This window comes from Lytechinus variegatus, chromosome 13 (assembly GCF_018143015.1).
Source record: "Lytechinus variegatus isolate NC3 chromosome 13, Lvar_3.0, whole genome shotgun sequence".
NCBI classification, from domain to species: domain Eukaryota; kingdom Metazoa; phylum Echinodermata; class Echinoidea; order Temnopleuroida; family Toxopneustidae; genus Lytechinus; species Lytechinus variegatus.
The window spans coordinates 23,447,232-23,460,351 of NC_054752.1; the positions used below are offsets into that span (position 1 = coordinate 23,447,232).

At 37.1% G+C, this 13,120-nt stretch overlaps 1 protein-coding gene across 1 annotated transcript in view; it reads left to right on the plus strand.

Moving 5' to 3' along the window:
- Positions 1-13,120, plus strand: part of LOC121426076 (integrin alpha-V-like) — a 43,569-nt gene that overhangs the window by 22,328 nt on the left and 8,121 nt on the right. The window contains exons 12-22 of the mRNA XM_041622226.1: positions 1,948-2,051; positions 3,201-3,291; positions 6,920-6,965; positions 7,290-7,394; positions 7,956-8,011; positions 8,529-8,680; positions 9,333-9,461; positions 10,667-10,731; positions 11,693-11,840; positions 12,098-12,181; positions 13,041-13,120. Coding sequence (XP_041478160.1) covers positions 1,948-2,051; positions 3,201-3,291; positions 6,920-6,965; positions 7,290-7,394; positions 7,956-8,011; positions 8,529-8,680; positions 9,333-9,461; positions 10,667-10,731; positions 11,693-11,840; positions 12,098-12,181; positions 13,041-13,120 — 1,060 coding nt within the window. The remainder of the gene's footprint in view (positions 1-1,947; positions 2,052-3,200; positions 3,292-6,919; positions 6,966-7,289; positions 7,395-7,955; positions 8,012-8,528; positions 8,681-9,332; positions 9,462-10,666; positions 10,732-11,692; positions 11,841-12,097; positions 12,182-13,040) is intronic.

Below are 13,120 nucleotides of genomic sequence, written 5' to 3' on the forward strand. Positions count from 1 at the left end.
ACCAACTTGTAAAAATGAATTTTCCAGCTCATGCTGCTTTTTCATGTGTGATTGTTAATATGTTTTATTATTAATAAAGACCATTTCTTAATTGAAATTGAATTGTATTGAATATAGCTCATTTATTAGTAGTTTTATAAATTGCAATTATTAAAATATGATATGCAATATGCAAAGCATTTTGCAAATTTGTCAAACGATGTTTGGATTGAATGGTTGCATATGGTCAGTGGCGTAACTACGGGGGGGCATGCCATCGGGGGCACGTGCCCCCCCCCCCCCAATCGGCTGGCCAAAAAAAAAACGGGGAAAAGTAGAAAAAGAGGGAAAAAGGAAGAGAAACGTAGTGGGGAAAAGAAGAAATTGTTGTTTATCATAGTGTTATATTGTGTTATATAACATAAGAAGCATTTTTTCACAACTTTATTTGCTTAATTGTGTCTTCATTGTTCCTGGTGCTCACATAGACTTTTTAACGAGATTTATAAAACTGCTTTACTAAAGCCTCCCGTTTTCAAATCTATATACAACAAAATAATATATTTCCTCGCAATTAGAGTTATTATTGTTTTAAGTAGTGATATATTCTTCTTTTTCATGACTACTGAAAGTTATTGCCCTATTTTAAGGTCTTAATATAAAACATTTCCTGTCCGTGCTAACGTTCGCATTAGTGGATTGGTGAGATTTCTGTTCTTCATGAACTCCTAAAATCAGTCCTTAAAATGTCAATTTTTCTGATCTGAATATCAAAAAGTTTTAGCTCGCGCTTGGCGCTCGCAGTATTTCATTAGTGAGATGCGTAAGATATCCATGATTACGATGACTTCAAAAAGTTCTCCATGTGTTTAGATGTAATTCTAACAGAATCAGCAAGCGCTTGGCACTCGCATTAGATTACTATGGTGAGATATGTATACTCTGACTTAATGGATTCGTAACTATAGTCCTTAAAATATCCATGTTTAGGGTCAATATATACAAAAATTTCAGCTCGCGCTTCGCGCTCGCATCATTTGGTTAGTCAAATACGTAGGGTCTTAGAGAATTCCTACAAACAACCCTTAAAATGCCCCTCTTCAGGTCTATTTTTCCTAAATTTTCAGCTCGCGCTTTCGCGCTTGCAGTATTTGATTAGTAAGATACGTATGATAATCATGATTACATGACTACAAAAGGTGCTTCATGACTGTGTTTAGATGTAATTTTAACAAAATCAGCAAAGGATGGCACTAGCATTAGATTACTATGGTGAGATATTTATACTCTTAATGGATTCTAAAATGTAATCCTTAAAATTTCCTTGTTTAGGGTCAGTATATACAAAAAATTTAGCTCGCGTCTCGCGCTCGCATTGTTTGTTTAACGAGACAGTTAAGTATCATGATCACAAAACAATTTGCTTATGTCAATTTTTAGCCCTCAATATAAAAAATTTTCAGCTCGCGCTTCGCGCTCGCATTATTTAATCAGTGAGATACATATTCGTTTGATGGCACTGCATGTCCTTAAAATATCTCTATTAGGTCAGTATAGCTGACAACTGAGCGCGCTTCGCGCGCTCCCTAAGTGACCCGAAACTTTTGCTGGTGCCCCCCCCAATGCCGTGACCCACGGTACGCCACTGCATATGGTTATTGTTATTATGATTTGTATTATGAATTGACTTCACAGTAATTATACATGGGAATATATTAACTACAACTATTAATCATTTTATGAATTATTTGCAACAGAGGGGATATACATTTCCTTTTACAGGGAAGGAAAGTATAAAGCTTGGTGATTATTTCAGTTATATTTCCATTATTAATGTATTAGATAATATGTCCTATGCACCCGTCCCCTCTCTGTGGTAATAATATCTAATTCTGGAATTAATTTGATGTTACATATTTACATGCTTTGTTATCATGAACTGCAACTCTCAACTTTGATCCATTTCAGATTTGGCGGTGGGGGCGCCCTTCTGTGAAGGTGGTGATGTTGGCAAAGTTTTCATTTACCATGGCACTGGGATAAACTTGCCCCTCAATCTCTCACCACAACAGGTAAACTATTAAATAAATGGGGTTCAGAAACTTGTACGCCCCAACACACACACACCCACTTTCACGCACACAAGTACCTCCTAATAGCAAACACATATTAGATCTAATAAATTTCGACTACATAGTTTCTACAAATTTGAAAAAAAATGGGTTTGATCTGCAACTTGTAATGAAATTGAAATTGTCACTTTGATGCGTGAATCTGGGTTTGGGGAGTAGATTAATAGGCAAGTTAGGGCGATATATTGTATTGGCAATATGATCGTGGTGATGAAAACCCGGAGGGGCCACTTACATTGACGAGTGGATACCATGCGCGACCAAAAAAAACACGTAAAAAGGATGTCTTTTTCACGATAGGGCACGTTACGTACGTAACGTGAAAAGGGTGTCAAAAACACAAAAATAATGAAAATAGGGTATCTATTTCGCTAGGAAAATTACGTGTTTAGGGTCGAATTTGCGGGGATGATAAAACAAACTTCAAAAGTCTTATAAAGGATGTCCTTTTTGCCCCAACACTTCGTGTTTAGAGTCCGATTTGCGCGAGGTGTAGAAGATGGGGTCGTACTAAACCAAATAAGGTAAAGCCGACGACCGAAGGACCCGTAAAAATAAAACATTCCTGTACTTGTTTAGGGGTTCATTTCAGGGAATATTTGCCAAGAGTATATCGTTTTGTTTCCAATATTTGTTAAGGGTAGGGTTTCACACGCCAATACTTGTTTAGGGGTGCATTTTCAGGATATGGAAATTACGTGTTTAGGGTGCTTTTCGAGACCCCATGGTCGCGCATGGTATCCACTTGTGAATGGAAGTGGCCCCCCCCGGGGATGAAAAGGATATTGTAAACATGACATATATGGTATAAATAGTAGACCGGTATAACTTCTGAAGGTTTCCATGGCGAAGAAGAATAGTGTAGTAGGTTTCACGGTACACCACATGGTGTACCGTGAAACCTACTACAGTAGTAGAACGGATAATGGTATTGATGTAAACGTGATAATGATGATATACTGACTGCTAGGAGTGAAAGTAGTATTGAAATACTGGTATGGCATATAAATTTAGATCAATGGTTAAATCGCTACATCGATCTAGGCATTTCTCTTGTCAAAATGATTTAATATTTTAACGACTTTGTAGATCTTGAATCCTCCAGAACAAGGCACACCTCTGAAGTACTTTGGATTTGTGATATCAGCCGGATATGACATCGATCAGAATGATTATCCAGGTCAGTGGCTTAATTTTGAATATGATATTAAGTTGATGGAATGACTGTGTGTTTGAGCTCTTAGAGAAATGTGCCAATTAGATATGATTACTTTCGTATATGGGATCAACGATTAGAGAGAAATACCAGTAGCTGCAGTAAACACTGATTTCATGAGAAAGTCTGTAAAACCAGGCTTAATTGTCAGAATATTGTCGAAGATCTAGATCTGGTACGGTTACATAAACTTAACTTTGTGAAATCTTGAAATCTACGCTGAAAAATCAAATGTTCACTCTGAAGATCACCAACACAGACAAGCGCACGTGGGACAGTGTATTATTATTGCTGGAATAAAGACCCGACGGAAGTGACCGAATCCGCGCTTATTATGCTTATTTCTCAGCAATTACACGATTTCTTCCAGAATCCTTTGGCACATACTTTTTATTCTAACAGACATTTGGGTGGTCATTATATCAGATTCTGTAAAAAAGTCATTTTGAGATCGTTACCAGAACTGGGATTTATCTTTAAAGGTAAATGCTAGTTTTGGTAACGATATCAAAATGAGTTCGTACAGAATCCAATGAAATGACCACCAAAGTGTCTGTTTGTATAAATAAAACGCATGTGCCAAAGAATTCTGGAAGAAATTGTGTAATTGCTGAGAAATCAGCAAATAAGCACAGGAATCGGGTAGGGCGTCGGACCCGACGCCCTAAGCAATAATTATACATTGTCCCACGTGCGCTTATCTGTGTTGGGGATCTTCGGTGTGAACATTTTTCAGCGTAGATTTCAAGATTTCACAAAGTTCAGTTAATGTAACTGTACCAGATCTAGATCTTCGATGATATACTGACAATTAAGCCTTGTTTTACAGACTTTCTCATGAAATCAGTGTTTACTGCAACTACTGGAATTTCTCTTTAATATCGCCGAAAGTCGCAACCAGGGGGGGGTATTCTGAAAAGTCTCGTAAGTTTCCACTTAAATATCCTTTTAAGTTACCCATTTAATGGAGCGCTAATGTACCTCCAAATTCGTATTCTGAAAACTCTATTAGCGCTCAATTAAGTCCCTTTAGGCCACTCCCCTACTGAGCCGAATTAGCCAATCAAATGCGCTCTTACAACGTAAAATTTTCTCCTAGCGCGCAGTGTCTCTTCACTTTGCTGCCTTGCAGCGCAGCGCCCGGCTGCTGCAGGTGCACTGCACCACGATCTTGATAAAAAGATTTTTTGCTGAAATGCTAAAGCATTTGCATCTGAGATTAGAGGTTTGTTATGTTGTTGAAATTAATTGTTGTCTTTTCCCTTTCTCTCTCATTTAATGTACCTTTGTGCTTTTCTCTTTTTTCGAACGCGTTCTGATTTTCACAACTCTCTATTTGAATCCATTTGTAGCTTTCTTTCTTTTTCTTTTTCTTGTTTATTACAATAATTTTTATTTGCCTCTGTCTCGGGGCCATGGTAGAGGGGGTTCTTCTTTAACTTAATTCCTACTTATTTTAAAACTACATACTTTTCATTTATATGAGAAATATTCTCCAACAAAATTTGAATAAACATATTTTAAATATAAAAAAAGCCGAAATTTTATTGATATTTGATGTTGAAACGTTATGACATTTATAGGTTTTTATAGGTGGGGAAAACGATGGCAGCACTCACTATTTTTTCTTTTGTATTTTATTCTATATATTCGTTTAAATACTAAAGGGGTCTATGCTTATTTTTTATTGTCAGAAACAAGGTTTAATTCAACCATGCACATTGCTGCATCTATCGTAATTTGGCAATTTTATTATTGTAAAAAAAGTGTGCAAAACAAAATAGTTTACGATGCTAATAATTAAAGAAAATATAGAAAAATAATAGTCATATTTTCCCTATAAGTACACAAATATTTCTGTCTCCTTTTTCCCCCTTTTCTTATTTATTTATTACCAAATATAGTCCCATTTAAGAAAATCAACTGAGGTGACGTGGCCGAGTGGTCAAGGTGGAGCCTGACTGGGCACATAAAAGTATGGGGTTCAATCAAAGACCCTATTCCTTATTTTACTTGTTTCTATACACCACCTTTTCCCCTTTATTCTTTTCCCTTTTTAGCTCTCTCCTTTATTCTCTTCCTTCCTCCTTCCTTCCTCCTAGTATTAAACCGATTTGATGATATTTATACGAAATGAAAGCCACATTTATCAAGATATGATGAGACTTAATGGACCTCTTATCACCATTATCTTCCCCCACTGGAAAGTCCGCTAATTGAGCGCTATGAGACTTTTCAGAATACCAAAAGTCTCGTAACTACTCAAGTCTTCGCGCGGTCAAAACGCGTACTATTGCAAGTGCGCGCAACGCAACCCTGCCAAATAAGGAAAGGGCACTTAAGTGACTTTTCAGAATACCAAAATGCTAATTGAGCGCTAATTGACCGCTAATTGAGCTTTCAGAATACCGCCCCAGAGCTCGAATCTGTATCCTCTTCATCACTTCGTAAACTTTCATCCATTTACCTTGGAGTGCAAACTTCATAGACATGCCACAATAATGATTAAATGTACATGACAAGGTTTACATGTGTGTATCGAATTAAGGGGATGTGGGTATGGATGAGATGGTGGACGCATTGAATTTAGTAAGCAATTATTATGTATGGCAGTGAGTCCAAACTTCGCGCGTGTCCAAACTTCGCGGACGGTCATTATCTCCAAAACTTGCCAATATCCTTAAAATCTGACATCATCAATGTGAAAAGCGACCTAAAATTACCCTTCGCTGAAAGTTTCTTTAGGATTAGTCCAGTATTCATGAAAATATTGGCAAAAGATCGGCAAATTTGTCACCGTTAGTGCCCGTTTTGAAGAAAGCAACAAGCATCACGATATCACCATTTTACAAGCAGAAATCATAAAAAATGTGAGTTAAATGTGGTACTAACCGATTCCATAGCATTTTGTCATCAATCTGATATAAATATTTCACTTTTTGAGCTCGAGTCTTTGTTTAAATCTCCACAAAAGCTTTGGTGCGCAAAGTTAGGTCACACTTTTTCTGAACGGTTTTCCAGCACAGCCCGCATTCGACGATCGGAATAGAATTTTGAGATCGCGATACCGGCGAAACCCCGTGACCTACCTTACATTTTCGTCCATGATTTTATAGTTTACGATCTTGCCGTCAATGTGGTAACTATTTCTTGAATTGGTTTTGTATAAATTATGAATAATTTGTGGACAAAATTAAGCCTGATGAATATTTTTGAAAAGTGCGCGAAGTTTGGACACCCCATCATAAGTATATGGGCTGATTTATTATTTCATTCCTCACTGTAGGGTCGACATGGCATGTCATACAATTACTCATTTTATATTAAATATCTAAGATAACATTTAGAATAAAACATGACAGAAAATTTTGTCTCTCCACTTTTTATTATCCTGTTAATGTTCCGTACTTTGTTTATCCATTTGTTTTTGTACCATGTAAGTCTATGTATTGTATTATTCATTCTTCTTTGAATCACTTTGTGCAATTTTGATGTAATTTTTATTGAATTGTGGAAATAAAATGAATTGAATTGAAAATGTGCGTGTTTCTTTTTTCTATTTTTTTTTCTTTTCACCTTCAACTCTATCTAGATTTTGCCGTTGGCGCTCACGAGTCTCAAACTGCTTTAATATATCGGTAAGCGTTTTACAATCATAATATAAAATTACATGAGTAGTTTGCATTAAAATGTGTCGTTGGTTAATGAAAGGTTCCCCTTAGGCAATTTAATTCAAATTCAGCAGAAATGTTTTGAACTTATCACCAAACAAATTGAAATGAAACCCTCCCTAAAAGCTGGAACCATTGACTCACTGTTATAACATTGTCAGAAATATGTTTTTGTTTCCATTGGTTTTGTGTGTTTTACACTAATCTAAACAGGAATGTGGTGCTCATACCTCTCTAATTTTTTTTATACTCGAATAATTTTGATACTTTTAATTGTTTTATCATAATCAGGTCGAGAGCCGTGGTGTCGACAAGCGCAGATATATATGTTGAGGAAAACCCGATAAATCTGGACTTCAAGAACATGACCACTTCAAATGGCATCTCCGTAGCAGGGTACGTCAAAATGATAAGAATATCAATTAGTATTCGCAAATTGTAATTTTCCAATCACTCTTTGCATTTTGTGTTCACCAATTTTCGTCTTTGTCTTTCACATATTTTGTTATTTAAAGTCATGGACAACAACGGGGGGGGGGGGCTATTACATTGACGAGTGGATACCATGCGCGACCAAAAAAATAACACGTGCCCCCCCCCCCCGGGGGCCAATCAACTTAACCTGCATGAAGAACAGAAAGTTTTTATATCGATACACGACGTCTGGATGTCGGGCGCACCAGATATTTTGAGGCATTATTAAACAATTAATTAATTTACATTAACTGGATACAATTTGTGGGTTTTTTTGTTAACACTTAAGCTAATACGTGAAACTATATACAGATTCGAACATGTCTAGCTTTTCCACTCGTCAATACAAAAGTGATCCACGGTATTATTGCGCTCACCCCACATCCGCATGGCCCATACTTAATCATCTCTTAATTTCATTTTTTTCAATAAGTTTATATGACATACTGACTCTACAGATTCTACCCCTTTTTTATTCCAAAGGTTCCGTGTCGTTATCTGCATTCAGTATAGTGGACAAGGGGTACCTGATAACTTGAGTGAGTAGCATAAAACATGAAAAAAACAATACGATCAAGAAAATAATTAAAGAACATTTGAATGAGTGACGCAGTGGCGAATCCACAGGACGAGCAGGAGAGAAAAATGATATATTGGATGTGCTTTCAACAGTCTGAAAATAATGGTATATTCAACAAAAATTACGTTTGCATCTTGCCTTTGGCTGGATTGTTATGAATCTATATTTCTGAGACCCAAACATATATTTTTGATCATTAATACAGGGCCATAATACGCAAGTTTCCATTGTTGTGGTAGTAATCTGAACATAATTCAAATACAATCCAGTAAAATGTCCGCAGTGGTATTAATACAAATACTTCGATTTGTTTTTTTAATGTGCGCCAATGATCAGATGATTCTTGCAACAAAAGTGTTATTGCCTGAAACTTTTCAGAGCAAGCATGGCATCCAACAAGCAATAAAAATGCAAGCTATAATGATGGTAATAGTAGATTACGAGACTTACATATTTTGTCCTCCTTTCCTCTACAGATTTCATATACGACATCCTCTTGGACTCGTCAAGGCAACTTATCAACCGTCGAGCCGCCTTCATCAGTAACAACATGGCGAGTCTTAATGGCCAGACTTTAAGTGCGTCACTGGAAGGTCGGACATGCGCGACGCACGATGCATATATCCGGGTAAGCCAATTATATATATACTGTAGCCAAACCGGAGAACCGACTCCTGGGGTCCGTTGCAGAAAGAGTTGCAATCAATCGCAATTCTAAAAATCAAGCGCAACTTGATTTGCAACCAATCAACAGCGCGCATTTGGAACTTGCAATTGATATTTTGACTTGGGTTTAAACGCAAATCTTTCTGCAATGGACCTAGAACGACTTCACTTGTTACGCTTCTTCTAGTAACATGCCATCATCGGTCAGTTCGGAGCAGTTTTGGTCGGTGCACGTGAGTGTGGCATTACATCAGTCGAAGAACTCAAGTGATGTCTTTTTTTTTCTTTTGGTTGTGTGTGTGGGTGAAGGTGTACGTGCGTGTGTGTGTATGTGCTTATCGCAATTCAATGATGAGGATAGTGATATCTGTAGAGAATGGGGATTTGTATATCAAATTGTACAAGCCCATACTGGAATATCCAGGTTGTATATCTGGGCACTTAAAGAACCTGAATTATTCGAGTCACCACGACCTATCAATGATTACCAATAGTTGCCAAGTCTTATTCGACCACTCTCGATGTATTCTTTATCTTGTTCATTTCTTTTATGAAAATTAAAGGAAAGCATTGCAAACATTTAAAAGTGTTGTCGGTTTTTTTTTTCTTCACAGCCTGCAATTAGGGACAAACAGACCCCAATAACTCTTCAGCTTACGCATGGTCTAGATGAAGCAGCTCAATCAAGCTCTACTGTACAACCCATCATGTCTAACCGGGCCACCACAGTCTCTATTAACTCCGTAAGGCGTATTGCTTCATTAAATGAAATAAGGCGTTCTAAAATACTATATTATGTTAGGGGAATTTTGTTATGTCCTTTGTTATCCAGCTATTATTATGGCTAAGGTCACAACTCCAAAATCTAGCCTGCTCGGCGACCGGGCGGTGAGTTTTTAGCCAATTTTGCCCGGGCGCCACTGGTTTTGGGGAACATCGCTAGGTCGCCGCTCAAAATCTAGCACGGAGTTAAGATTTTGGCGGCGCCTGCTCACTTTTGACTCGCCGCCCGAGTTACGCTGGGCGCTCGGCTGGTCGCCGTCCGGGCGCCAACGTAATCGAGCGGTCGCTGTTGAACGATTTAGGTCGAAAATTTAACTCGTTGGATCATCAGCTGTCGAGCGGTCATCGGTCGGTCGCCTGCCACTAGCCGGTCAGAGATCGGTCGAAGATCTCGCGGCGAAATCAAGATTAGACGGGCGATTACCTAAACATTGGCCGGTGGGGGACCGCTCGGAGTTCGATTGGTCGTCAGCCAATCACTGCCCGGACGTCGAACAGATAAGTTCACCGATTCGAATCAGATTTGGCCTTGAGTAATGGGTAATCGACCGGGCACTGTTCCGGCCACCACTAAGTATTTTTACAGCCCGCTCGACTTCTACAAAAATCGTTAGGCGATGTCTAAATTCCAGCGGCGCCCGAGCAGGTTACTCATCGGTCGGTTGCGAATTAAGCCTAAGGTACCAGTTGTACAAAATGTTTCTGGTTTAGCTTTTTACTAATATTTTATCAATTTTTGTTCTATGTTTGCAGTTTGCTATAATAGGGTTTTTCCCCTTTCTTTTCGCCATTTAATGAAATTTGCATTTCAAGAAATTAATTTTTGTGTATTTTTTTTTTACTCAATTACATTTCTACATGTTTACGCACAATCAGTTCCTTTCAATTGTTTTGGGAATTCATTTAGCGTATCAAGCCATTGTCGATCTCATTAACTATTCTTTAATATTTTCATTGATACACGAAGTGAAGGCGTTGGCAAAAGAAATCGAATTAATATGTGATTTGAAATGACTTAATTTTCATCTGCATTTTTTTGTAATTTACATTGTTATTTACATTAATTTGTCATGATAAAATAATTAAAGACATGAAATCGAATTAATATCGTTATTTTCAAAAGCCTTGATATTTTAACTATTTTCCCTTAAAATTGTACATGCAGCTTGTCTTTGCCAGGGATTGTGCGGGCGAAACGTGTTATCCAGATCTCGGTCTTAACACCAATGTGTAAGTTTTTTCTTCAAGTAAAATTTGATTTGTTTTCTCATTTCTAGTCATTACCTGTTTTGTTGCCGTTATTTTTGTTTTTGCATAAATGTGCGAATGGCAATTGTGTTACTGCTGCTACCTCAGTTCTATTAGTTTTTGTATTACTTATCATTTACAACAACTTCTTCTTGCTCTTTTTCTTCCTTCGCTTCTTCTTCTTTTTCTTCTTCTTGTTATTATTATTCATCATTTACAACAACTTCTTCTTCTTTCTATTTTTCTTCCTTCGCTTCTTCTTTTTCTTTTTCTTCTTGTCCTTTGGAAGCGCATGGAGACGTTATTCATAATGTGTTTAACGCTATATAAGAACTTTCAACTCTTCTTCTCTTCCTCCTCCTCCTCCTTCTTCATCACCATCTCTTTTACTGTTTGATCTTCTCCTTCATTGTATTCTTCTTCTCTTGGGGCTTATTTTCCTTATAAGTCTATCTCTTCTGCTCACCCTTGTTGTTCTTTCGTCCCTTCTCCAATCTCCTTTATCGGCTTCCTTCGAAATGTTGTTTATTTTGAATCGTCTTGCTTATATTTATGCCATAATCGTCACTGTTAGAAACAACTTACAAACAACATGTGCAAAATGAGTTTTGACCATTGACTACAGTACTCAATCAGTTAAAAAAAGGTTTTACAACAATGCTAATGCTTCATCGAGATTCCCTATACTCCATTAAATGCCTTGCTCAACATAATTTCCCTTTAATTTACATATCATATTCGTTTTTATTTATGATACAGGCTTAATTTGCACAAGATGCAGCAGCTGAAAACCAAAATTCAATTATACGAATCTAACTATATTTCATTTTTTATTTCATTATTCTTTTAAAAGTCAATGGTATATTATTTTGTTTTAACTTCTATAAACTTTTTATCTACACCCCTCCCATATTATCTCTTTTTTGTCGTCATCGACGCCCAGTTCGACTACGCAGCTGATGATTGGGAAGGCTGAAACTTTCTTGGTTACGGTCGACGTCATGAATAGTGGGGAAGACGCTTTCCTATCTGTACTCGAGATCTTTGAACCCCCTGGCCTATTTTTCGTCAGTGTCCAACGATCGAATACAGTAAGCAGCCAATCAAATTTAATAATTTCAGAATATGCTATTCATATTTTTTTTATAACAAAAAGGTTTGTGAAACGGACAACAGTCATGCCAGTAGTAATAATCATTAAGAGTATACAAGACTATGGGAGATTTACACGCATATGGTAGCGCAAATCCACCATGTTAACGAGCTCTAGATTATGCTTTCCTATTTAGTGATGCTATACGCAAATGTAAACTCATAGAGCATTACTTATATCCTTTCTTATCCATAGGGTACCATTGTGTCATGCTCAAGTTCGTCAACTACAAACAAAAGAACGTGCAATATTGGCAATCCTTTAGGAGCCGGAGACGAGGTAAGATATTGCCATTAGATGTTTGACGCGGTCGCGTAGTATAAATCTTTAAGAAAAAAATGTCAATGAATTAATCAAATTTTAATTACACTGAATTGGTTAATTGAATAGAGATCGTATTTTTCAGATGAAATGAAAACAATATAAATGTTATTTATGATCTTAGTAAACATCGGAATGACTAGATATACCACTAGCGTACCTACAGGGGGGGGGGGCAGCTAGACTGCCCCCTGACGAGTCACAAACGATCCCTGACGACCCACAACTGGCCCCCTCCTGTGAACCCCTAGACTTTTTATTTGCTTGTCAATTTTTTTTTTCTGGTACGAAATCCTTTATTTGTGGTTAAAGACCCTTTTTTTGCTTGTCAAATTTTTTGGCGGACGAATTTGCCCCCCCTGTGAAAAATCCTAGGTACGCACTGAGATATACTCAATATTACTAAATGTTTAACGAGCTATAGTAATAATAAACAACCCCAATATTATTTTCATTTTTTTTTATCCTGAACTTCTTATACATTTCTTTACGATTCCCATTCCCGTATCTATTTTGATAATGTAGATAGAGGCCGAGATAACATAATTCCACCTTTAATATTCATATTTCTATTAAGAAGCCTGATTCAAATTTCACCTTTAAGTCGAAATAGGCTACGTATTTTATAAAGAATTTCACAAAAAAAAGATAAAGCAATGAATAATTATCAAGAATAGTTATGGCACATCAGGTTATTCGATTAGAGGACAGCCGATATTTGCACGAATGGTAGCCTTATTAAGGAGAAATAGATGATTTATTGATACGGACAGGAAATGTATTGTTTTAACGATCGTTTGATCTTATTTTCCAACAGATAACTGTAAAACTACAGTATCAGACGGCTACGTATAGTTCTTTCTCTGGTCCTGCTGTCTTGAATTTGACGGCTCGCAG